At 44.8% G+C, this 26362-nt stretch overlaps 1 protein-coding gene across 1 annotated transcript in view; it reads right to left on the reverse strand.

Annotated features, from left to right (window-relative positions):
- Window positions 1–26362, reverse strand: part of SETD2 (SET domain containing 2, histone lysine methyltransferase) — a 66530-nt gene that overhangs the window by 31068 nt on the left and 9100 nt on the right. The window contains exons 2-9 of the mRNA XM_055806878.1: window positions 19802–19817; window positions 12002–16437; window positions 9704–9835; window positions 8752–8880; window positions 5105–5228; window positions 3753–3830; window positions 3357–3454; window positions 1527–1653 (exon numbers count right to left, since the gene is read on the reverse strand). Coding sequence (XP_055662853.1) covers window positions 1527–1653; window positions 3357–3454; window positions 3753–3830; window positions 5105–5228; window positions 8752–8880; window positions 9704–9835; window positions 12002–16437; window positions 19802–19817 — 5140 coding nt within the window. The remainder of the gene's footprint in view (window positions 1–1526; window positions 1654–3356; window positions 3455–3752; window positions 3831–5104; window positions 5229–8751; window positions 8881–9703; window positions 9836–12001; window positions 16438–19801; window positions 19818–26362) is intronic.

A 26362-nucleotide genomic window follows, 5' to 3' on the forward strand; every position in this document is an offset into this window, starting at 1 on the left:
GCCACCCTACCTGATGGCAGAGGCAATCCGTTCCCTGGGTTTGCGAGCCCAGAGAAGCCTCTCCCAAGCCATTTGCCCATATGGAAAAGAAGCCTGGCTTTAATTGGACTCAGCGTGGTTGGGCTTCTTTTATCTGGCCTATTACAGGGGTTTTTTTAGACCTCAAACCCTGTAACAGGAGCACACTGCTCCCACCAGTTGTGTTTATACTGGGGACAGAGGACAACCAGTTGCACTCCCAGCTGGCACACATGCAGGAATCCCTCAACTCCAGCACCCACCTCCCCTGACGGTTGCAGATGTATACATCTAATGCTGCATGGAGGAAATTCCAGGTGCATGCACCAAAATACTCCCAGTCGCAAGTTTATTTTTTCATGTAGGAAAACAGATGTGCACCAAGAGATTATCTTTAATTGCAGACAGATTTACTTCTTTAAATACCTAATGGGTATTTATAATATTTAGAACCAGAGGCGCATTCACGGACACCAAAACATCAACTTTCAGAATTCAGCCTACTGCGCAGTGCCACCAATTAGCATTTTAAAGCACCTTATAACTGACTTATAATTTCTTGGCTTCCCGACTCTCTGATACAGTAAATAAAAATGAAGCTGGCATTTTTAGAAGGTAGCTTCTCCCAAAAGAGCAGGTAACAAACCTCATCTGTAGGAACAGAGGTTTGTACCTTCTTTATATCTTTACATTTTAGAGGAAGCAAAAAGAGCCCGTGCAGTTTCTTACAGCAGTCTGCACCCAAGAAGAACTCCTTCAGACTGCTTTGCTCTGACTTCTTTCCACAGTTTCCTACATCTACCATGTGAACCCATGCCTGCTATTCCATGTGGGGACTAGGTTCACAGAACCACTTGAGGATCACAGGCATAATAAGCTATAAAAAGACTAAAAAATAAAAAGACAAAAAGAACCACCTGGATTTGAGTTACATATTTCATTCATGTGCATCTGCAAACACAACTGTAACTGAAACCAGCAAAAATACGACACATGTTCACACAAGTTCCTCCTGGAAGCAGCCTTGCCTCTAGGCCAAAGCAATTACGAGATTCAAGTTTCACATCCCAGCCTGGAGACAGCAAACATCTGCACCCTTTCAGCTGTCAAATTTCAGATTTAATGTCCTAAATGGTGAAGCTGGTATTGCCAGTCTTTCACCAATGTTTATAAATTTAGTGTGTTTTTTAGCAGCGTGCAGTATTGATGATCAGATATTGTAGCTGTGAAAGTCCCTCTCTGGTGGGACTTTGTGCTAAGTAATCCTTAGAAAGGAAATACAGATTTAACTAAAGCTCCAAAAAACCACAAGTATTCAGGGCCGCTGTGAAATACAGTGATACAAAAACATCCATGGAGAAGACTGAACCCTGAGGTCATCGTGATTCATTGATCACAGAAGATTACAGAGGTGACCTGAAGAGAGGATCAAGCCCAGGGTCAGCCCTTAGTTGCTGCTACTCTCAGAAATATATAAAAATGTGCACACAAGGGAGAATCAGACTCACCGAGTCCTTCTTACGCGAGCGCTCCTTTTTCATTTTCCCTCCAGCAGCTCGGATGCTGACCCTGTTCTCTCCTCCCAGGTAACCCCGGCAGTTGGCTGAGCCGCAGAAGCATTTCTGAGCCTCTTTGCTGGTGGTGGGCATAAGCAACACAGCAGGTTAGTAACAGCGCTACCATGACGCCATTGTCTCACCTGGAAACCAAAGCCTGCTTCACTTCCAGGCCCTTTGTAGGTCCACAACCAAGAACCAGAAAGGAAAAGGTGAGGCCGTTGTGTCTGCTAACTTCTTACCACACATTGCAATGAATATATCCATTTTCCTAATGAATATATAATCGGGATTATAATCCATTAGGAAAAAGGCTTGCATTTTATAGCTTAAAACAGGATAAAGAACAGGCTGAGGATCTGTGGAAGTACTAAGATTCAGGTGGAAGATTTTTTTTGCACGGATATACAGCTACAGAGAGGAGAGAGATAAATTATATTATCCTCAGGCAATATTTCTACAATTTTCTACCTGACATACTGTAGATTTTAAACTATATATGCCACAATTGCTTGGGAGAATGGTTTGGGCTTTTTTTGTATGTGCATAATCCAGTGGTGGAACATGGCTCCGCAGTATGAGTGGCACGAACCAGGGAAGATCAACTACAGGATCTTCTGTGAAGCAGAACCTGAGCTCAGGAAGCACAACCAAGACATCAGGGCTGGAAAACTCCAGTGAGATGAGTCTAGACTCACTGAACTCAAATACGCAACAATACAGCAAAATGATTGCCCATCAGGGAGGCCCTAACAGGGCCACAATACAAAACCCTCAGGATTCTCACCAAGCCATATACCAACAAAAATAAAATTATGGGTGTGTAGACTGCTTATTACATGACCTTCCCTAGCTTTAGAGATCCACACAGGCCTAGAAATACCACAGGCCTTGCTGCAAGAGCAACCAGAAAGGCTGAGGCTACGTTTGTTTGCCTGCCTTGCTGCAAGTTTGCACCAGGAGCAGAAAACTGCATGTCAGCATCTGGCACTTTAGCACAAATACTTTAAAAATGCAACTAAAAATTAATTTCTGATTCTCCTGCTTACAGAAAGAGCCATAGAAGACAGGATCCAGAAGGAAAAGGAGACATTCCTTAAACAACTGTATTCAGTTAGAAGGGAATTATAAAATGGACCTACAATTAATCTTATAATTAGTCTGCTTCAAGTCTGTCAGATGCTATTTTGTGCTCATCACAATAAAGAGAGTGAAATATTGCACCATACACCTGGACAAGCAGTAATACAAAAATACTAGGCTCAGGTTTAGAGAAGGGAGCCAAAGCCGATACTGGAGCTTGCACACCTGCACTTCTGGAGTCAGACAGGAAGAGGGAATGTGCTATCTGTTGGTTTTACAGCTCCACAAGTATTCACAAAGTCATAAAACAGGAGTGGGTGGGGGAGAAGGGGCATTATTTAAGAGTATTGCAAAGTCTGGAGCTTGGGTAATTAATGATTAGACAGGGGGAAAGAAACAGTCAGAATAATTATCTGGGAAATTTCCACTGGGGAGAGGTGGTATGAAGTGGAACAAAAAGGCAATAAAGTGACACTGGAAAAGACATATTAAATCAATGGGAAATTCCTCTCCCAATCTCTTGAGTTAGAAATGGAAGAAACTTTATTCAGGTAGCTTTTTATATAGTTGAATTCCAGTTCATTTAGAACCACTCTGTTAGACGAGGCTTTGCAATGGTTTGCTTTGGAGCAGGATTTTTTCATTGCACCAACACTCACAAAACCCAACTTCCAGCAGCTTATGAGAGCTGAAACATACCCGTATCTCTGGAACTGGTAATCAAACGTCAGCTCTGAGCCCGATGGGACTAATTTGGTAGTGAAAAATCCAACTCTGAGCTGCCCATTCACAGTCCACTAAGGCAAGGAAAAAACAAGATGACAAGAGTTATTAGAAAAGCCAGGCCTGGCTCTGGTTTTGTTTTAGATTAACAAGGCTAATCCTTCAAACAGCATCACTGATAAATTTAAAATTTACTAACTGGATCAGCAGCACTTGCCCATTTCAAAGGTAGCTGTTTCCATTTCATTAAGTTACAACAATAACACAAAAAAACCAACTACCAAAACAAAGAGACATAAAGGAGAAATGCTTTTCACTCTGAGCTTGCTAAGTTGGAAGTGAAAAGCCAGCAGCTTTGATCCAGTAGTTTACCTTTTGTGTTTCGCAGTTTGGTTCACAGCTGTGGTTCATAAAACGAGAGCAGTTTCCTTTCTGGGTAGCATCGATTATCTGAAAAGAAAAGAAACAAGAAATACAGCAAAACAGTCTCCCTTCCTCTGCACCAGGCAGAGATATGAAGTGGTACAGCTACCAACGCCACATGTTTGAACACAACCTATGTAGAAGTCAAACACCCTTTGCTGCTCCAGCTATCAACTTTATTTGGTTTGGAGAGCAGGCAACATTAAGAGCCTCCAAAAAAGAAGAGCACTAAACAACTCGTACGTGTTTCTTAGTTTTCACTGCAGGTTAATACAGGGTTCTTCAGTTGGGCATTGATCCTGGATTTCTAGTATCTGTTTCCAACCCTCTGTTAGGTGGCACAATGACCATGAGGGCTGGGGAAGCCAAACATCTCTGCCACATGCCTCATACTTGAATAGAAAGGTCGTGTCCTGGATCACTGCATCCTCCCTCTTGTAACTGGAAATACTCCTCTGTGCCCCCTTGTGATCGCATAACAATCCCATGGCAGCTACAAAAATTGCTTACTTTGGGGGCGGGGGGGGGGGGGGGGGGGAAGAGGGAAAAAAGCATTCAGAGTATTTTTAGCTCATTTACTGTAAAGCTACCCAGACTGAAAAAGTCTTGACAGAAGTGACAAGCAGAAAATAAAATTAAATTTCTATTTATACACTTTGTTCTCACCAAGAGGGGGCCCATCACCCAAGGTAAGCAAGGCTGCACACTGTGTGTCGCAGCTCTACAATCCCATAGAGTTGAAGCAAAGATAAATAATTAAGAACATCTGGTATATAAATATTTCAGTGACAGCAATCCTGCACATAGGGACTCTACCAGCTAAAAGTGTCCCAATTTAACACAGCTCTGTGAGCAAGGGAAGAAAGGAAACACGGTTTCTTGGCATGTCTCCTAGATTAGTTTACTTGGGCATCCAAGAAGGCTGAGTTTGGCTTGAAGCACCTCCCCAAGCTGGGTCACAGACACGTTTTTTCTCCCACAGAAGTTTGCTCACATGGAAGATATGGGCCATTCTCCATCCTTTCTCTTGGGAGGACAATTTCTCCTCTCCAAGGACACTGGGATACAGTTAAGCTACCAGACTTCTGTTAGACCAGGTTGAAACTGAGCAATGGGTTAAAACAAAAAAAAAGTAAAGCACAACAACACAAAGCCAGTCAAAGTTTCCTTTCCTTACGAAAACATCTTTAATAGATTCAGGACATTGCTTAGTGGGTTCACAGGGAGTCGGTGCGGTACGTAACCAAGGGCTAAGCCCAGTCAGGCTCCCCAAAGCCAAGCACAGCAATCACACTGCTCACCTCATCATTCTTCAGGGCCATGAAATAATAGTGAATGTTCTTGTTCCGGGCATATTCCTTCACACGAGCCTTGAACTCTTTGTGATCCAGCACTTCTCCACAGTACTCCAAGACAAAAGTGTTGCTGCAAAGCCCAAGAGGAAAACAGCATCACTCTGCTTAGCCGCAAGCAAGCAACACTAAGGAACAGAAAATGACTGCTGCTGAGAAGGGCTCTCTGAGTACAGTTTGCAGTCTGGTCATCCTGGTGGTGTAGCTATGACTATTATATGCCTTAATCTCAGGCAATTGTGATTAATTTCTTTTTTTATGCTATCATATGGGTAGGTATAGTACAGCAAAAAGCCCAGACACAAGAATAAAGCTCCCCTTTGAGCAAGGTTTATTCCATAAAACAACAAGACCTTCTGGGCAATGTAAAGAGGAAAATAAGGAGTATTAAGAGAAGGTGCTGGCAGATGGTTTTCCTCAACTGAAATGGAAAGCCTGTCTGCCCCTTGCTGGTCTGGTGGGTGAAGTGAGGGGTCAGTAAACTATGCTTTTTAACTGTAGGAAAGGTGAATTTAAAAGCAGAGATGGAAGCGAACAACTAGTTACCCGTACGCTCAGACACAAACCTCACAGACTGCATTCTGCAGTGCAGCTGGGCTTTAAACTCTCCAGTCTACTAAGATGCCTTGTGATACCGCTTTCTTGATACCTGTCCTACATTTTCTGTTGCTTAGTATCACCCTGAACCCTTCAACCCTTCCCTTGTGCTTAACCAGGAGAGCACCAGGAAGGCAAAAGCTCCTGCCCAGCTCCACCTGGACTAAGCATTCAGAGTCCTGGGCAGGTATCACTCATGCCATTTCCTTGCCATCATTAATCCCAACCCCTCCCACAGTATTGTGGTGGCCTTCCAGCCCACACGTATAAATTATGTCCATCTTCCCCCATCTCCACGTCCACCCAGAAAAGGTTCTGGTACACTAATCTGCTCCTTCAGCTAATAACTCAGCTGTACCTTTCTCCTACATGCCTCCCCAGCCTGTGTTTAGCAGATACCCACATGAAGGTGTCAGCAACGGTCTTCTGATGACCTGCTGCTGAGTTGGGTTAGCTCCCCTCAAGTTCCCAACTGCAAAACTCCAAGCCTGAGAACAGGGGTGCAGTGGCAGGATATCTCTGAACAAACCCACATCAGGTGGGACAGATCTCCTTCTGGGTGTACCACCTCTCCAGCCTTCACTGGATTTGTGACCATCCACAGACTGTCTTCTGGTGGGATGGGTACCAAGGTGAGGTTGTCTTCTCCCAAGACAAGCTTTAGCAGTGCAGTAAAGTTCTGCCAGTCTGCAAATCTCTCTCCAAACAACTGTTTCTCGGAACTGCACATGCAGAAATAAAAGCAATGTTCCAGCCAGCCTGACTTAAGTCACTGTATCACATGTTGAGGAACCATACCCAAATCCCTTGACACACACACAGGCCAACTGCAGTAGATACTTTTGCTGCTCTTGTTGATTTACCCTCTTAACCAAGATGGTCTTCACACAGTTCTCTCCTTCCCATCTTTCTCAACATTCCTGACCCTAGCCCACCTAGCAGACACAATGCTGGCTATGGTGAGCTATTCGCTATCAGCCACATCTTTACCACAACCTCCAGACCTTCTCTTCAAAAGAAATTCCTAAAACTTCAAATAAAAGTGGACGTGATACTTCCATACAGGACAGCACCACTGCTTCAGTCCCTATCACTACCATTCCCCGGTGCATGTGTTATTCCAAAAACAACAGGACTCTGCTTTTGTAAAGGTTATTAGGTCCAGCAGCACCAGGGACTCGCCAGGTTATCTGGCAAATCTGGAATATCAGGAGCCAGAAAATGCTACAACGCTCACCCTCTTCTTTGATACAGCTGCTGTGCAACAGAACAGTGATGGAGAATGCTCGTCACTCATTTTAACAATTGCTTAACGCTGTTATCTTTTACATAAGCACAGTGTGAAGTTGCTCTCAATTAAACATACTGGGTTGAAGCCACAGAATTGTTTTCACTGCATTTTAGATAACTTGGCATAACCCTCTAAAGCAATCAAAACTCTTCCCTGTACCTTCCTGTGAATTAGTCTCATATAGTCGATATAGCAGTAAAAAACCCTGCCATAAGAGCTACAGCTTTCTTAAGTGTCACAAACATGGCTGGATTCCTCAGAACTCCACCTTCAACAGAAGCAATAAAAAAATATTAAAAATCAAGTTTCCACGGAAACTCACTAAAATATCGAGTTACAGAAAATCTTTGCACTGTTAAGTTCTAGGTAGGTTGTCTTGAAGTTTGGTCTCTGGTGTACTTGAGGCCAAACTGACTCACCATGCCCATCCCACAGCCTTTTGAGACGGAAATCAGAGCCTGGTGAAACTGCTTCCCCACAGCAGGACACTCCAGCCATTTCTTCTACAAAGTCTGCTGTTCATCTGCAGAGCAGCACAACCAACTCCTGCGCACCCTGCATGGAGCTGACAGACACCCACACCCACATAACCTGCATACAAATGGTGAGGACTCAACCTGGGGGAGAGAAATCCACCCCAAGTCTTGCTAGCCATAGCAGCATAGCAGCTCGCCGCAGCCCTCTCACTTGGAGACACCTCCCGCCTTCCTCCCTTCTCCCAGCAAACCCCATTTTTGTCTCCTGTTTCTTGTTCTTCCTGCTGCACCTTGTGCATCAGGCCCCAGCAGCTCTTTGAATGTCCTCACTCCTCTCTCTTCTCTTGTGGCCTCACTTAAAGCTCTTTTTTACTACTGGGAGTATAAGAAAGCACCGGCTCGGCAAGGCAGAAGGCAACTCACCCTGCCTAGTGAGAGGGCATTCCCATCTCAGACCTACTCCTTGCACACACACCTGTAGAGCAAAATGTACCCAGCACTATTCTTCCCAGTCACACTCACTTTTTGAGTGCAACTGTTTCCAAACCAGACCATAATTCCAAAATTATCAGCATCCATCCTGCTGCCAACCTAGGAGGGGACTGAAGCACCATGCAGCCCTTGCATTCAAGTCCCATCAGCTTCTTTGTGCCCAACACCAGGTAAAGGCACTGATACAGGCACAACAGGCAAATATAATCTGGCTTGAGCGAAACAGATGAGTAAAATGCAGACTTGTATATGTAAGCATGGCTGGTGTTAAACCAGCACTTACTAGCTAATGGCTCCACTTCTAACAGACTAACATGGAAGGATCCCCACGGGATCTTCATGTAGTCCTAAGCAGAGGAGAGTTCAAGAAGAGGGTCAGTCTTGCAGAGGTGGGAAGAGAAGAAGAGACACAACCAGAGTGTGTGCTCCTCTGACACCACTTAACAGGGACAAGAAAGAAGGGAAGACAGATTAAACACAAGATGAAGCCATGGCAAGTCTGTTGGAAACCCTAACAACAAGGGAGCAAAACCAGAGTGGGAGATCTAACACACAGTTAGTGGATACACAGGTGCCAGTAACCAAGAGGGACACCTGACAGAGGACAAGGACAGTATCTAAAGCTGGTAGAACCTCGGCAAATCTACTGCCAGGGAAACTAAGCAAACGCAAGCATCATATTTTCCCTTCACAAGGGAGTAAAATAGCATGAGGATGTCATTCGAAGAGCAAAGGCTTACGATGGCAGATCTTTGGCAGCTCTCAGCCCCCAGCCTTTCTTCTCGGTGAGGATCACTTCAACATCTGCATGCTGTTTCTTCTGGAAGCGCCTGTTGGAGCAGTAGTCACCGTTTGGGCACCTGGAAGAACTAAAGGAAGGAAATGGAACAAATCAATTCCCAGCAGGACAACAGCAATAACAAAAACGGCTCAGATGGGAAATAGATACCAAGTAACCATAATAAATTCAGTGTAAAACCTTCAAATGTGTTTTGCTATAAAAAACACAACCATCTGACTGTCAACATGCAAATGCAGACAGTTTATTTATGGAAGGAAGATAAAAACATGTGGAATGTAATGCTGCTGCACGTCTATGTCAGATCATCAAAATGCGATGAACTGGCCTGTTCTCCCCACATTTTAGGGGTTCTTCCCCCAAGATACCCCCTTCCCCTATGTCTACTGCCTAGGCTATGAAATAAAAACCAAAGGGCAAGGCTTCTGCCAGATGATTCCTCTCCTCCCACCCCATGTGGTGACAATCCTTGTGCCAGGGGGTGAATCCCACTAAGCACCCTGTCCCCTCCCTTCCACTCACACACACTGGGAGGAAATAATGATCTGAAGTAAAGCTGTATTTGCATTTCTGACACCCTCCAACAATGCTTATGATGGACTAGAGTTAAGGCTGAGAAGCAGAAGACTCCAGGCATTTGTAGCACCTTTTAATGGGAGGTCAAACACCCATTTCTAGTGGGGTTTAAGGTCTAGCCTTCTGCAGATCACCGAAGGTCAGATTTCAGTGCTGGTGTGTAGGCTCTGAAGATCACTCCACACCAGCCAATGAAAATGAGAGCACACAGACAGCTCATTGCCACCGCACAGGAAAGTCTAGATTATTTTAGGGACTCCCAAGTTACCTCACAGAGAACACTGCCCAATTCTGGCAATACATGAAACACTACTTACCACTCTATCATGAGCAGGCGATTGAGACAGTCTTCTCCACAAGCAACCTCCCCCTGCGCTCGCTCTTCTTTGGAGAGAGGAGGGCATTCGCACAACATTCGCTTAATATCCCGGTGAGATTTATTCTTCTTCCTATTGAGGATAAGTCATTGAAATACAGATTAGACAGCATCTGGGTAGAGAAGTTACTCCTCAATCTTTATCAGCTGTTATTGGAGGAAATTTCTTCTCTAGAAACTGGACATATGGATGATTACCTTTGCACAACCACAAGAAGGTACAGGGGTCACCAAGGATACTTGCTGTGTTTTGAGCAGGAGGTGATGACTTTCTGATCACAGAAGACAATTTCTCAGAAAGACATCCCAGGATATTTAACTTTTCCCTTCTCCTTGATGTCTACAATCCAATTTTACTTTCAATGTAGATGCGTGCATGTACTCACACCTACACCCAGAGAAAGGCTTAAAAACCCTTCATTTCATCATACAAGAAACCAATTTCCAAAAAATTCAGTCCTAATTTTTCTAGACAAAGGATTTCTCACCACACAGCACAAGCTCTCAGGTTTAAACTAGAAGAATAAACTTTGATTAGCCTCTCATGAAATACTATATTCTGTAATCACATATAATGGAGACAGTCTCCAGAGATCCCTTTCAACTTCAGCTACTTTGTAATAGTCCACTTGGTTTTGCTGATCCAAAGGCCAGGAGAAAACCTGTATTAATATATAAACCATTAGTTGAATGCATGTACCCTTTGAAAATAGCATTATTTTAATAAAGCAAATTGGAGGGTTTAGCTACTTAAGCTTCTGCTTTGCTGTCAAATAAGATAATGAAAAGAAAACAAAACCATAGTTACAGAAAAGGTAGGGCATTTTTTAGTTGCTATGAGATGATTAGGGAAATGCTATGGAGCGTGGATCCCAGCAAGACAAAAAAAAAAGGCGTAAGAAAAAAACCCTTGGATTGAAATAAATAGCAGGGTTTATCTGCATATAAGTGGTTGATTCAGACTCTGAATCAAGAATATCTTTTAAAACATATTTACATACATGAAAAAAATCCCAAACATTTTAGTGAAGAAAAGACGTGGCAAAGCCTTGAGTGTTAAGACCCCAACACACCAAACCCAACACAGTTGCCCCAAGCTGGTGCTGTACCGGGTGCTCTGGGTGCCAGCGGCACTGGCACTTGGTACCCAGTGGTCTGGCAGGAGCACTGTTACTCAACCACCCTGGAGGAACCACGAGATGAAAAAGGATCACAAAGTTAAAGGAAATGGCAAGATTTAAAATAGGCATAAATCATCAGAAGGCCGTACCGCAGTCTGCGCCAGGAGTAAGAATTGGTTACAGGCTTGCAAGGTGCTCTCACCTACGCGTTAAAGCCAGAGCAAGCATTTTTTTGGCAAGGACGAAGGTAGTTGAGCCCTGAAGCAATACACTTACTAATCATCCCTAAAGCTCAGAAAGAGATGTTTTTATTTTCCAGAGATCATATCCTGTTCAATGTTACCATGCAAAAGGGACAAGGATAATCTGCAGCCAACAGCTACCCTCTGATATTTCAAATTACAGTCTGTTATTTCTAAAATAACTCATCTGAGATGACAAAGAATTACATGCAAGTAACCAAAGCCTTTGGAAACACACATTGTTTGTCCAAAACCTTTCCCACACCCAGACAGATTCCCTGTGTCTTCAGAGAAGGGGCAAGCTGGCATTTGGGGATGCTAAACAGACAAGATCTGGCAAGCCCAGAGGTGATGCTGCTATACAGCTCTGGGCTCTAAAGTAGCTGCACCAAGTTCAGAGGAACGGTGGACAACAGAAAACAAAGTAAAAAGCTTGGAAAAAAATTAACTATCCTACAAACTACCACGGATACAAGAATAACATGTTTCCTTGGTGCTGATGTAGTAATCCCACGCGTACAAGTCTTGCCTGATACCTGAATCAACACTGGACAAAGGGGATGCTGCAGAATGACTGAAAAGAGGGTATAAATAAATTGTCCTCCCCCCATCCTCCCATCTTTCACCTCTTCTCATCACCAGGGCCTGTCTGGGCCCAACGGGGGGGTTCTGTTTAGGAGCAGAGACCCAGGGGGTATTAAAACACTTGCCCAGTGTCGTCTCCTCTAGGAGCAGTTTTGCCAGATAGAGGGAAGGAGACATCCCTCCTCCTCCCTCCAAATTATGCCAATTTGGCCAGGAAAAAAATTATCACAGAATCAAATGTATGTTAAAAGCTAAAATTGCTATAGGCAAGAAAAAAAAAATATCGGTTACCTTTCTGTCAAGTACACATTCTCCTCAATAAGGTCAAAGTAACAGGGCATCTTTCCTTGCTTGGCAAACTCCTTCCAGCGCTGGGGGTCTCTGAAGTCGTCCATGATACACAACCGACCGACCATGGAGGAGTCCTGCGGCACAGACTCCACTTGCTCCCCCTCCAGTTTCACCTTCTTCTTTTCCCTCGAGTCCACGTCGCTCTCGGAGTCGCTCTCCAACTCTGGGCGTCTTTTTTTTGGAGGACCTCGGTCTTTTGCATCGTTTTTTTCCAAAATCTTCACCTCCTCCTTCTTCTCCCCACCAGGCGCCGACTCCTTGGTTGAATTGCTGCTGATCTCGTGCGCCTGCACTGAGCCTTTTTCCTTCTGCCCGGGCATCTGGCATTTACTTGAGGGGCTGGGAAAACGAGGTTTGCAGTCATCGTCCCAACGGTCATCTTCAAATTCCTCATGATCCTCCGTTAGAGAATCTGGTACTTGCCCTTGAATTCGTTCGTAATTAACTGCAGAAGGCCTGCTAGCAGACCTCGCATCCCAATAACCGTTGCCTTGCCAGTAACTCTGAGAGCCGCTGTAGGCTCCCGTGCCAGGCTGGTAAACGTAGCCAGAGTAGACCCCAAAGCTGCTGTCTGGCTGCTGGTAGGTGCTACTGGGCTTCTCTGGCTGGGAAAAGTCCCAGCCCAAACCACCCAGATCCTCTGCTGCATGAAACCCATCCAGCCTGGAGAACTCTCCAAGGCCAGACTGGTTAAGGCCACCCTTTCCCTGCCTACTGTCTGGCTTGGAAGAGCTCATCTGGTGTCGGGATTTATCAGCACTTTCAAAACTCTCTGGCAAACAGAATGGCTGCTCATCTTGTCGGCCCATCGGTCTACCAACAGCCATCAGCTCCTTCAACATTATTCTCTCCTCCGCACTGGGTTTGCCCTGGGAGTCTGCCGTTAGGTCTGCTTGACTAGTGCTGTCAACGCCATCGCTCTGAGCCTGGCATGGATCTGGTCGCAGCTCCTCCATCTCCTTCCTGCTAAGCTCAGTAGAAGTTGCCGTACTCTTCTCCATCCCTCTAGGAGAACATCGACTCTCTACTTGTGGACCACTTTTACTCGCCATGTTCTCTGATCTCTCTTCGTAGTACGGTCTACTGGGCTCGGGTCGCTCCTCATCCCAGTGGTCAGAGAAGCGCCTGTTGCCCTGGCTGCTCCATGAGGAGCCGGGGCTGCTCTCCTCCATGGCAATGGTCGAGTTCTTTGGTACTACCACAATGGACTGCAGCCGTTTCCGGGGCGTGCCATCATCATCATCAGAGTCTTCCGTGTCGCTGTCTTCGCTGCCCCCCTCGCTGTCACTCTCCCCCATGTCAGAGTAATCGTCATGGCCAAGGGGAACAAATTCAGCAGCGTTGCCACTGCTGTCACACATTGGGGCTTGAGTCACCGTCTCCATTTCTTCTGCAGTGACGATGACATCACAAGAGGGAAACAAGGCATCTGGAAAAGCTGAAGCCACCAAGGGCTCGTTTCCCTCGTCCTTCTCGGCCAATAGGCCAGGACACCGAACTCTCAAATCATCCAGCCCAGCTCCCTCATTGGACACGGCACCTTCTTCCGCAACCTCCCTGCTGCGGTGCTCAAGCGGCACTTCTGAATAGTACGAATGTTCATCTTTGAATGACAGCTTGCCTTTTGCCGAACCAAGATCAACGTGCTGAGTATCCAACTCGAGCACCTCTTCAGCTTCCGAATGCTGGAGCAGCTCACAATGTCCATCCGGTGGTGGCACGTCCCATTTGGAAGAGACGCTTTCCTCCAGCACGGGATGGTCCGACCTGAGCCTTGAGGAACAGTCATCTTGGGAGGAATCCCTGCTCGAGCTCTCCACTGCCAGGCTAATTTTATGGGAAAAACGACTGTGCTCATCGTCACAGGCAGACTTTGAGTGGTGATCCTCTGTGCTCTCATAATCGCACGTAACAGTCTGCGGCTCTACCTGCATGTCCAGAAAAGTCTCAGACGTAACTTTTACATCTGCCGGTTCCACTCCGATTTCAACTTCTGAATGATACAAAGCAGGGGTGGCATCATCTGAAATGTAGCAAAAAACTGGTTCTTTGGTTTTGTTGCATGGAGCTGCCTGATCATCCAGCTTCTGAAGTGTTTTAGTATGATCTACATTCATGACAGGTAAAGGGGTGGCTTCCTCTTGCTGCTGCAGGGCCGGAGCCTCCACTTCCCTAGACAGACTGTTGCACTCGCTGGACTGGACCTGAGAATCATCCGGCTCCTGCTCTTGAGACACATACATGGTCTCAAACCCATTGGATGGCAACAGATACGATGGACTTGTCTTCACGACAGGCAACGCTTCTGACCGACACAGGCTATCATCAGAAGACGCAGCAACATCCTCTGTTTTGGAGGCACTGGAAGCTGCCAAAGCACCAGCCCTACCCTCCGGGGACCCATTTACACTCAACTCCATGGGGAAACACGTTCTTAACTGATCGTGCTTTATCTTTAATAAAGTTTCTTGTTCCTTAACACTGTCGTGGCATTCATTTCCTGTAAGTTCCTTGGACATCGAGTTAGGAAAACCCACTTTCGATTCATCTGCCTTTTTAAAAGTGGGCGAATCATTTAACTGATTTAATGGAGAAAGTCTCTTTTCCCTTTCAAATTTTTTCGCAATGGACACCCTAATCTCATTGCTTTTTAGACAAGAGGTCTCTAAATCTAGAGAATTAGACTGCTGTTTTATTTCTTCGATCGATTCTGTACAACAGAAAGAACTCTTATTAAATTTATCAGGCTTTGGTGCGGGGGTCTTTGAAGGGGTGGACTTATAACGGGAGGAATTCACATTACTCTCGGGCTTAGAATGGGATGTCCCCTTTCGATAACCTAGCTCATCAAGGGGAGAGCACCTTTTGGTTACTTCATTTTCTGAAGTCCTTTTTGAATCTCTATCTGCTTTCAAAGATGACCTTCCTCTCCTCTCCACATCGGCATGAGACGACTCTACTTTGCTGTCCTTGTCCGACTTAGAGTAAGAAGTCCTCGAGTCTCTGTAGGAGGAGGAGGAGTGGGACGACGTACGCCTCGAGTCACTGGATCTGGAATGTGTCCTCCGGTACTCGTCTTCTGAGTCCGAGCTCTCTCGCGCCCTGCTGTCTGCATACGAACGGGAATATCTCGACCTCTCCCTGTACGGGGAGCTCCGATGGTATCTGCGGTCAGATTCGTAGTAATGCGAGCGCTCCGACCTCGAGTAGGAAGAGCTGGTTCGGGAGCCCCGATCAGATCGGGAACGGGAATGAGACCGGCTTCGCCTTCTCTCTCTATCAGATCGAGAGCGGGAGGACACATACCGCGAATCTCTTTCTGATTTTGAATAGCTCGAGTACTTCTCATCCCTGTCAGACCTGGAGCGTGAGGACTTCCCCAGGTCATCACCTCTGAGGGATGTGGAGCTTCGTCTAGGATCTCTCTCCTTTTCCGTACTGGATATCTTCAGCTCGTGTGACCGCTGGCTGGAGGAGGTCCTCACCGAATCTTCATCAGACTCAGAACCCAGCAGCGTGCCGTCGGACTGGGAGAACTTTCTCTTTGATCCCTGCCTCCGGGAGCAGAGGGGAGCACCCTTTGAGCTGTCGGAAACCTCATCCTCCTTCCCAATATGGGAATCTTCCTTCTGCGGAGTTATTTCCGTCTGCTCGAGTGTGTTTTGAGTTACACGTTCTTCCGAACCGCGCGATACCGCATCCTGCTTAACAACCGGCTCCAAAGCCTCCTTAGGTGCCACATGGCATGGCTCCTTCAAAGCGGGGACTTCAGCTTCCACAGGCGGCGAGAGCAACAGCGTCGACATCAGTGTTACCGGCAGCTGTGGCAAGGCTGCTGCTGCAGGAACTGGTGTCGCCAGCAGCATCGATGCTGTCGGCAGAGGAGGAGGTGGGGGAGGTGGTGGCGTTGAGGGGAAGTCCACAGCCAGTGCCACCAGTTCTGTTACTGGTGCCACTGCTGGCAGCGGTGGCGGTAGCGTTGCTGCTGTAGCTGGTGGCGGTTTCGCTGTGACATTGAGTAAATGTTTTTTAAAATGGATCTTCCCTAATTCTACCTTCGGTTTTGGAGGTGAAGACTCCTCAGCTGAACCAGCAGCATCCCCCAGGTCCATTTTACTTTTGGGGTTAAAGTCAGTCTGAAGGGGTACTGCTGGGGAGTTCTGAGTTTCATTTTGTTTCTCGTTTCCAAGACCAGTCAGAAATCTATTCGGTAAGGTTTTCTTGGTTAAACTAAAGCTGAAAGACACCTTTTGTCTTCCTTGCTCCTCAAGATTAACCTTTGCTTTGGTGCCTTTGGGCAAAAAGCGACTCGAAGCAACGCCTTTGAACACTGGGCCTTTGATAAAGCCAGCTTTCTGCACGGTTTCAGGCTTGCCCTGCGAAAGAAGAAGATGCAGTTAGAGGAATTGGTTTGGGGGAATTTTGAACTCTGTTCTACAGGCACACAGAACAATTTTCTTTTACCTGGTGAATTTTTCATGATAATAAAATAGAAATTGATACCCTGGGCTGGAGTCTGGGATAGCACAGTCACTCTGCCTTCTGTGCCTGGCTCTCTTGAACAAAATCAATTATCCAGTCATTTTCAGTTTGGAGCAAAACCTCCTTCAGGGTTTGAGCTGAGGCTTTTTAACTGACTTATTAATGACCAAACTGAAACTTCTTTTTTCATTTAATTCTTGGTTTATTACAAAAAGAGATAGAGCGCAACATTTAAAGTTAATTAAAGATATAGTACCGCTTTATTTGTGCTGTTTCTGTGGTCCCAGGCTGCAAAATATCCTGCCTTTTTAATCTTTAAGTGCTCTTTTTTTCACATCCCAGGAGACCGCACCTGGATGCATTTGGTTTCAGCATAACTCAAGACTATCAAGAATTAGTGTGGCAATTTTAAGCCCCGTCCTTTCCCACGCCCCACTGACAGCCTATCTCAGTCATTAGTAATTCCTAGTAACTTTCCAGGCTCAGGTACAGATCAGTATTAATATAACAACCTCCAAGAATTCCCATCAGGGTCCAGTGGTGCGTGATGACTCTGTCACCTCCAGGCCAACTGGCTGTAATACGCTCCGTGTGCATCTCACCCGGAAGCTATGTGCTGTCTCCTGCCCAGGACCTCACTCGCCACCTTGCAGTGCAGACTGTGCTACAGCAAGTCCGTTCATTTCCAACGCTAATGAGCTAAAAATCATATTCTCTAGGACGTTAGGAGCTCAGGATCTCCAAGAAAGCTGCTGTGACAGTGCTTGCAACTGAACCCTGGCTTCAGAAGTGGGGCAAGTCTACAGTAACAAAGCTCCTTCAACACAGAAGCCTCTTACCTTATAGGATCTACCTGTCCAAGCCCAAGATTAGGAATTTTCAGAGCATAAAGCACTGTACATTTACCCATCTTAGCATTTCTCCAACTATTTTAAAGCTTAGGGATCATCTGCGCAAAAGCTGTGTCGCAGGAGTGCAATCCCTAAAGATAAATATTGTGGCACCGTGGTAAAAGGGTGTTCTTGCCAATAATCTTTATCCCCGTAAATCCAAATTGCATTAGGGTAATTACTTTTTGTGTGAGAAGCACGTCTCCAATGGAAGCAGTTGTAGCAGTATAAAAACTGTAGAGCTGGGTTTTACTCCCATAATTATTGCATGAACGCATCTTTGGCAGCAGCAGTGGTTTCCTGCAACCCACTGTGAATTATTACGTACTTTGTTACCCTTTAACTTTTATAAAACAATGCATAGTTGCTCAGGCTAAAGGCACCATAGTAAATTATTAAATAAGACATTGGTGGAATGGAAACCCCACCCCATTCTATTTGCACCCTTGAACATCATATATGCAAAAATATCCTCATTTTTGATGAAACACATAGGGGCTTATTTTAATTGTGAAAACGATGTCATGGTTTCTACATGACTAGTCTCTGCTACCCAGCCCAGCCCCATGCACACATTTGATCTTCACCAGATGATTAGCTGCATGCTGGAAAAACTGGTACAAAAAATAAAAGCACGCTTCTTAAATGGGTGTTATTTATACGGGTGCCATTTCATGAATGCTTTTAAATGAGTGCCATGGCTAAAAGGCCACCCAAACAGTGACCCTGGGAGAAAGTGCATGTTCACACACTTGCCCAGCTCTGAAACACACTCCTGTCTCCACGACTGTCACACAATCATCTCCAGAAAGCCATGCTGAAAATACTGTCCCTGTTTTCAAAAGAATCCGCACACCAGAAGTTATCCATACACTAAAACACAAGTGTACATAAACTAATTTATGGAAGAATAAAGGACAATATCAAGCATCCAGCCCATATGGTAGGAGTTTCTGAGTGTCTGAATGCTGAGACCACCCTCCCATAGGACGCTAGGCTTGGCCTTCCAAAGAGCAAGGGAACATAATTTTGAGCATTTGCTGGGTCAATTATTATCCCTACATGACCAGAAATTCACACCTTTTTACCCCAACCTGTCTATGTGCCTTGGGAGAACAGAAGAGTAAGAAAGCAGGTCCCAATCTTCAACCATACCCTGATGTCTCACAGAAGGAGTCTCCACAAACATGATTCCAAATTCTTATCAGACACTGGACTCATCTATTATACCAATTATATATATATAAAAAACCAAAACATGTATTTTAAAATATAGTAAATACAGCGCAATCATCGTTTAAGAGTTTTTTTTCTTGATAGAACTTCTGTGAAATTATTTTATGTGCAAAATTCACAGTTATGGAAATATGCCAATGTTTCTATCAAAACCTTTCTAACTTCAAGCGCAACAAATCTGAAATCCGAGCTCACATGTGAATAATGGTGTTTGGATACATCCACCTTTACACAAAACACAAGACCTGAAGGCAAAAAAGGAGCTGCTAAGCTTCTATTCCTCCCCTCTTCATAGTCTATTCAGCAAAGATGATGCATTTCAGGACAAATGTTTCACCCTCATGTGCTCACGCTTCCAGGGATTTTTTTTTTTAAATAACACCAAGTTTAACAAAACATGACTTACAGAATTTTAACCATACTCTACAGGTAGCTTTTGAAATTTAATAGGTAGCAATTACCAGCAAAAGCTTTCTAGTAGAAGAGGAGTTCTCCTTCCTTTAATGTTTTACAGAAAGGGAACATTCTCCAAAACGTTGCTGTGGGCATTTTGCAGAAAGAAGGTGGCGATACAAGTTCACTCTGCATATTCAGCAGAGGTACACGATTACTGAAGCAGCAGTGTTCCTGCAGCTCTCAGTTGACTGGGAACAAAGGCAGGACACACAGCGTGCTCACCAGCAGAAAGAGAGCAGGTATGATCCTACAGCATCAAAAATTATTAGCAGCAGTCAGCCCTATGCCAGGATATTACAAACTCTTCCAGTTCCTCCAATTTTTCTCCTTTCCCCTTAAATTCATTGAGTCACACAGAGCAAAACTGATTTATTTTACAGATTAAGTCCTTAAATAATCATCCTCTCATGGTGCAGAAAGCAGCACCTACCTACACCAAGTGACTCAAGGGCACCCTCACACTCTGCTATCGCATCACTGTGTGTAGATGGCAGACGTGAATCTGAAGGTGTTTCCCTTCTGGATTTAATCACTGAACTAGAGGCACCGCAGAAAAACATCACTTTGCTTTGTCCGGGCCCTCAGTCGTTCTCGACTTGAGAAATCTATAGGTCAAATATGTTGGGCTAACGCATGTCTCAGGAGCTACAGCAAGAAAGGAATCAGTTTTACTCACCTCATTTTCTTCTTCTCTATTGCCGAGAAAACATGCAAAAGAAAACATAAAGGCGGCATAAACATCAGGCAGAAACAACACACGTAATGTCCTAAGTCTGGCACCGCAAGGGGGTGGGCCCGGGGACACAGAATGAGGGTCACCACCACCCCACAAATAATCCTGCTGTAAGAGATGACCCTACCAATGGCACCCAACAGTCGAGCAGACACGCCAACCCCCTGAAGAGGAGGACGGCATGATTTTGAAGCTCAAGAATTTCAATACTGAAAATTCTGCGTGGACTTTTAACAGAGCAAACCTTTTCTGAGCAAACTGCTGGCTCGGTGTTGTCTTCCAAGGTCTGCAAACCAGCAAGACCCTTATTCCAACAGGCACTGCAGAGGTAACGCAGATAAAAAAAGACCTCAAAAATGAGACACAGGAAGCTGAACTTGGGTTTCTATCAATTTTGGTATTTTCCTTAGCAGCCCAGAAACAGTGAAAAGTACCTGCTGCTCTCATCAACAGAAATTAATGATATTTACGAATGCCTTACTGCTGTATGATTTGCTATCGACCTGCAGCTCTGGCTATTTGCCACGATGCTTAGACTTAATTCATCAGTACTTTGGCAGCTAGCTGCCCAACAATGAATTAATTTGAGCGCTACTCTGATCCCAGCCAAACCTGCCAATGCTGAGAAAACGGGAAAGCCCAACTTTGTTTTGCTTCCCTAAGTTCTTCACTTTCATACCCTAAGTAAAGTAGTTTCTCCTACAAGGAAGATGAAAGAACACGACTACCCCCTCCTTGCTTTGCTCAACACATGGGACAGATTCAGTGAGTTTCTCAGGCCCCAAAAGAAAACTACAGCAGCAGATGTAAAAGTTTCAGTGGTTACAGTTCATCTCTCTTTATCTGTTACTTCCTCTACCAGAAGTCCCAAAACGCTCTCCACTCACCTAACCTTTATGTTTGCAGGCAGACAGCCTTTTCTTCATCTACCTTATAGATACAGGGGGAGTTTTCAGCTGGACTTTTGCTATATTTTATCAGGTTTTGAGCCATAATTCGGTGCTGTTGTGGTAACACGGGGAAAGTTTTCTTGCAGAAAAGGCTCACAGATTTCACTTCAAGCATCAGCTAATGAGAAGTATCAGTTTCTGGAAAAGAAAGCCAAAACTCTCGGTTTCTGTGTAACCCAGGCAGGGATCAACGCAGAGACAGCATGCCAGTAACCACCTATCTCCCCATTTAAACCATCATCAACAGAGAATCAGGAGCAACCTGCTAGAAAGACCTATCACCAGCAGTAACATAGTCCTGCCTCTACGAAGGCTCACAACCAATTGATAAAGCTTATTAATAGGCTATAAATTATTCTTACAGCAGCAAGAATAGGGTTTGTTTCCATTGAGGAAACATGAGCCATGAGTTTAAGCAAGCTGTGGAGATTACAAGGGAGCATATGTGATTTAATGGGGTTACCCAAGCCATGAATTCAAAATACTGCTGATGCAGAGGAGGTCAGAAGCCCTCCGAGAACAGCACTGACACAAATTAGGGCCTAAAAGGAGGTTTCATTTTTAGGATCACAGCGAGTGGAGTTTTAGATTTCTAGGAAACTGTCCCTCTTGACAGTCACATATTTTGAGTGTTAAACCTAAGCATTTACAAGGTGTGAGAACAGCACTGAGCTCTAGTGTAGCCAACACCCAACAAGACCCGACACAAACACTGGATTCCTTAAGGAGTCCTTAAGGGTCTTTTCCAACCTAAATGATTCTATGAAGATTTTCAAGACATCCATAACCAGACGTGTTGTGATGCAGCACAGAACAACCACCAACAGGTCCTAAACTAAAAAGAAGTAACTGTCTCTTCATACATAAGAACACAGGTTTAAGTAGCCAGATATTGGGACACAGGTAACAAAGTTTAGTTTGTACAATCAATAACCTGTTGTAAGAGTAAAGGAAGTAACTAATTCCTCTTAACAATCCGTTTTTGCTCCTGTTGTTAAAACATGGCATAAAACCGGTATTAAACTAAAATGCTGGCAAGTACACAAAGCAGAGGTCTCCAAAAACTGAAAGCTAAGAATAAAACTTTCTTTTCCAAGAGGACAGGCCTACAAAACAGCAGGAATCACGGCACGATCCAGGCCAGCCCTAAGCTCGCATCCTGCCCAAAGCTTGCTGCCACAGCAGCAGATGTCCCAGACAAGATGCCAGGTTGGTAAAGCAGCCTCAGCATTTGCCACCTCAAAACAGCTGCACCACAAATGCACAGCACCAGCTTCTGCATGGGGGGTCAAAGCGTGCAAGAAAATTGCAATACACTGATAGGGGGTGGGGAAAAAGATAGTGGAAGCCCTTCAAAACTCAGAGAAAATCTTGTAGGAGAAGGTGAGGAAATGGATGATCTTGCTGCTCTAAAGCCCCTCAGTAGTGAGACTTGTCTGTCATTAGAGGGGGAAATTGCTAAAATTTGAGCAGCTTAAAGGGCATCAAGTAAGAAATGAAAATATTACAAGATAGAACACAGTTAAGAAGGAACAAAATATAAGATGGTGCATAAATTAAAGTGTCTGTTTAAAATAAAACACGTAAGAATGAAGCAGATAAGACAGTAATGTATCTTGTATAGTCCTAGATGCCTATATGAACAATTTTATTTCTGCTGAACAGAGAAGTAATTCTTCTCAGAGAAGGAACAGCAGTATTCCTTCTCTGCAGCGGAATTTCAGCCACTTATGCCCAAGTGCTTTTCCCTCCTGAATTACCCCTCCAGCAGCAGCAGACACTCATCCCACCTTGCTACAGGTGCCCTCACCCAGGTTAATAAAGGAGGTAGTTGGCTTGGGTTATGGATCCCATTTCCATTTACAGCATCTTCCTTTGCCCCAGATAAAAAAAAATATATAAATAGATTTCCAAAATTAGCAAACGTGTTGCTGTTTGCTCAAAAACTTTTTGCCAAATTCCGCCCACACTGGGTATGAAGTTACACAAAATCCCCACGTTACAAGCCTGAGGAAGGAGTTGGCACGCAGGAGACCCGGCACAACAAGAGCGTACGTGAGCTGGGGATCCATCCAAACCCACAACTCTAGGTTCTCCAGCAGGTTTCCAGCCCCAGAGGTTTAGAGTAATCCCACTTGTTTCCCCTCCCGCTGCACCTTGCTATCTGCAGGTACATAAAAGGAAGACTGTTATTAAAATTAGCACTGAATTCATGCACTTAGTGGCTCATTTCTGTAAGCATCAAGAGAAAAGTTTTGTTAAAACCCAGAATAAAAACTCAGAGTAAAACTGAAGACCTCTACAAACAAGTGGTTAATAAATTAAAAATAAACAAAAGAACTGGGAACTGTACCATCTTTTATTTGTCTACAGCAGCCCTATGTATTAGTATTTTAAAAAAAGATAAATCGGTCTGCCCCAAAAATAAAATTTAAAGAACAATTTTGCTCATCTGCCCGTTAGATCTGATCAACTAATGACAAATATCAGTCAGGTGAGTTCAAGCTGTGCTTGCACACGCCTCACAAATGCATGACGGCACCCAGGAGCACCCACGAGCAATTATGGCAGCAAGTAAATCCCAAATCCCAACATAGTATGGAGTTTGTATTTGCAGGAAAGACTTTTTTTAAGGCTACAGACCCATGTTTCTCCCAAAATTCTTTATATTTAAGATTTATCAGTGTTCCTACTCATGGAAACATCCCAGGTTTGTCATGGGCATGTCAATAAAAAATAAGGTTGTATTTTAATTCTGAGGTTCAGCAGTTCCAGCATTTCTTAGCTGCTTCAACAGCTTGACATGAATGAGACCTCTCTCATTTTTAAAATGTAATCCACCCCATAATCTGAACTATATGCAGGCTTTGTTTATGCTAAAAATGCAAACAACAAAAACATGCCTTCAGGCTTCTGAAGTCTAAATGACAAATGCTGGTCTATATTAAAACAAAACTTGAAAAGTCTCCCATATGTCCCCTTTTTTTTCTTCTTTTTTTTCATTTTCTTCTTCTTAAAGAGAGAAAAATCTGGAAGCCTAAAGCTCTTCTTATCTAAACACCTGCAAGACTAACAATGCTGCAAGCCTAAAAAGCCCCACTAAAAAGGCTCCCCTCGGCTCACCTTGGTTTAAGCTGATGATGAACTTTTGTGCAGGCATTAGCATAGGTCCATCTGAAAGTCTACCTGCCTCAGTAATTACCTTTTTTTCTGAACAAAGGAAACAAAATGCAAAACCTCAGCACTCAACCAGAGGAAATCCCAACCTCCAGCCTGTTTTGCTTAGGCCAGGTTAGCCAGAAACACCCTGCCAGCATGGGGATGCAGATGGATTTCCATAGCTGCCCATGAATCCCCCAGCACCTAACGCAGCCACCACCTTCATCTAGAACACTGGTGCTGAGCAAACCAGCGGACATTCCACAAATTAACACCTTGGGTGGAAATGTGCAATTCTGGCACGGGCCTAAAGCCAAAAATGCAGCATCTAGGCAGATTTCACCACTGCCCAGCCAGCAATGGAGAGCGGCTTCTGCTGCCGCAGTGCACCACGACGCTGTAGGCAACGTCCTGCTCTCATTCAGTTCCTGCCATCCTCAAAACCAAACAATTTGATAAAATACTTACAGGTCTGAAGTGCTATTGCACACTTGGGTTTATTAGACTCTAATGTGGCCAGCTAGAGATAAAAAACAAGGACAAATGTGCAGCAGTTCCTATGATTAACTGAAACACGGTGCTAAATTAGCTGTGAAATCTTGTGTACAGAGCATTGTGGTTTTAATACCCAAGTGTCCCAGCTCCCAAAAATACTGCACCACAACCAGATAATGTACAACCAGAAAAAAAAACCACCAGGGAAGTTAATAGACAATCCTGCTCCTTCTCCCAAAAAGCCACAGACAGGGGAAAGGCTAAAGCACACCCGGGGGCAGGGGTGTGTGGGGAATCACTAACAATATCAAACATCTTATTTAAACAGAAGCTTGAAACCAAGCCAAGCTCTCCAGCAAATGAGGTCAAGGTAGCTGTAAGCATACACCTGGCCCTGCAGCACATCCCCCAAATCCAGCCCTCCCAGCCCCTGCTTTCCGAAACCAGCATTTGCTGGTTTATACGGTGTTTTCTCTGGGCTTGGAGTTCCAAGTATGGAGCCGGAGATGAGACACCACTTCTCCTGTGCTGAAACATGAAAGAACAGAGAGGACTGAACACTCCAGGAAAAAAAAGTAGCAGAATATACTGAAAAGAACTATTTCTTCTTTCATTTACAAAAATTATGAGGGTTGAGTGACATCCTGCATAGTCACAAGTATGCCAGAAAGGGATTTTTCTTTTAACATAGATTTTGGGTTAGTGGTGTATGGAGTCACCTGTAATCATCAGTGAACACCCCCTCCTAATACAGCCCTCTGAAATTAACTTTATAAATCAAGAAAAACCCTGGACATGAGCCATTTCAACAGCAGGCATGAAGAAGATTAAGAAACTAAACTGTTGTAGCTTCCACTTCAGGCCAGCCCAGGGTCCCACTTCTCATCTAGCTGGAGGAGAGCCATGGAGAACAGATTCAGGAGGCATTACAACACAATATGGAAAACTTATAGCACTATAAATTTTTACTACAAGCATTTACACTCCATTCTCCGCAGCTGGGGAAAATATAGGCTAAAAAAAAAAAAAAAAAAATAGCACAAGCTAAACCACCTGTTCTTTGCCAGCTGGCAGCACTGGCAAAGGGACTTCTGCCCAAGTCCTGGGTCTGGCAGAGCCCATGCAGACCCTTCCCGAGGCAGTTTGACCCAACAGTGACCAAACCCTAAAGAGAAGGGGAAGATATAAAGGGGGAAAAGGGTGATTTCTGAAAACAATTTGCTTTTGCGGCTGCTCGTCTTGCAGAGGAAGGTGCATCAGAAAAAAGAGACCTTGGCAGGAGCATACAAAAAGCCACAGGCTGAGGTTTGGAGGGGATTTTCTGGGAGCCAAAGCTTCTGATTATTTAGTTATCTCTGTGTTAATACTACCAGCATTTTAGAGAAGCTAGGATCTTCTGCTTCAGGAAGAAGACTTGATTAAGAAGAAAAACACTGTCCAGTGGTCTCCAATCTTCTGCTCCAACAAAGGTTGTGCAGCACCCTGCTGCTTCCCCAAAACTGCCCGGGAATTCCCAAATTCACCACGCACATGGCTCCCGCTCTCCCCTTTCTGCTCAGTGCCAGGGCACATCTGAAGAAGAAACCAAGTTTGACATCGCGACAGCGATCACCATAAGCAATGCTGTTCCCATGGCAGCCGGGCAAGGGATTTACCAACAGAGCACCGACACTACAAGGGAAAGGACAGGCCCGGGGGAGGACAGAAGAGTGACAGTGACAAAAAGAGGGCAGAAATTCACAGCTTAGCTCAAAACCACAGCTTCTGGCTCAGTCCTTGGAAAGCTTCCTCCTCCTCCTCCTCTCACAGCAGGGAAGGAGAGATTTCAGCAGCAGCTTTCAAAGCCAGAGTCCTCCCATCAACAAAATTTAAATGGGATCACTTTTGAGGTAATCCCTGC

The sequence above is a fragment of the Falco peregrinus genome, chromosome 5 (genome assembly GCF_023634155.1).
Source record: "Falco peregrinus isolate bFalPer1 chromosome 5, bFalPer1.pri, whole genome shotgun sequence".
NCBI lineage: Eukaryota > Metazoa > Chordata > Aves > Falconiformes > Falconidae > Falco > Falco peregrinus.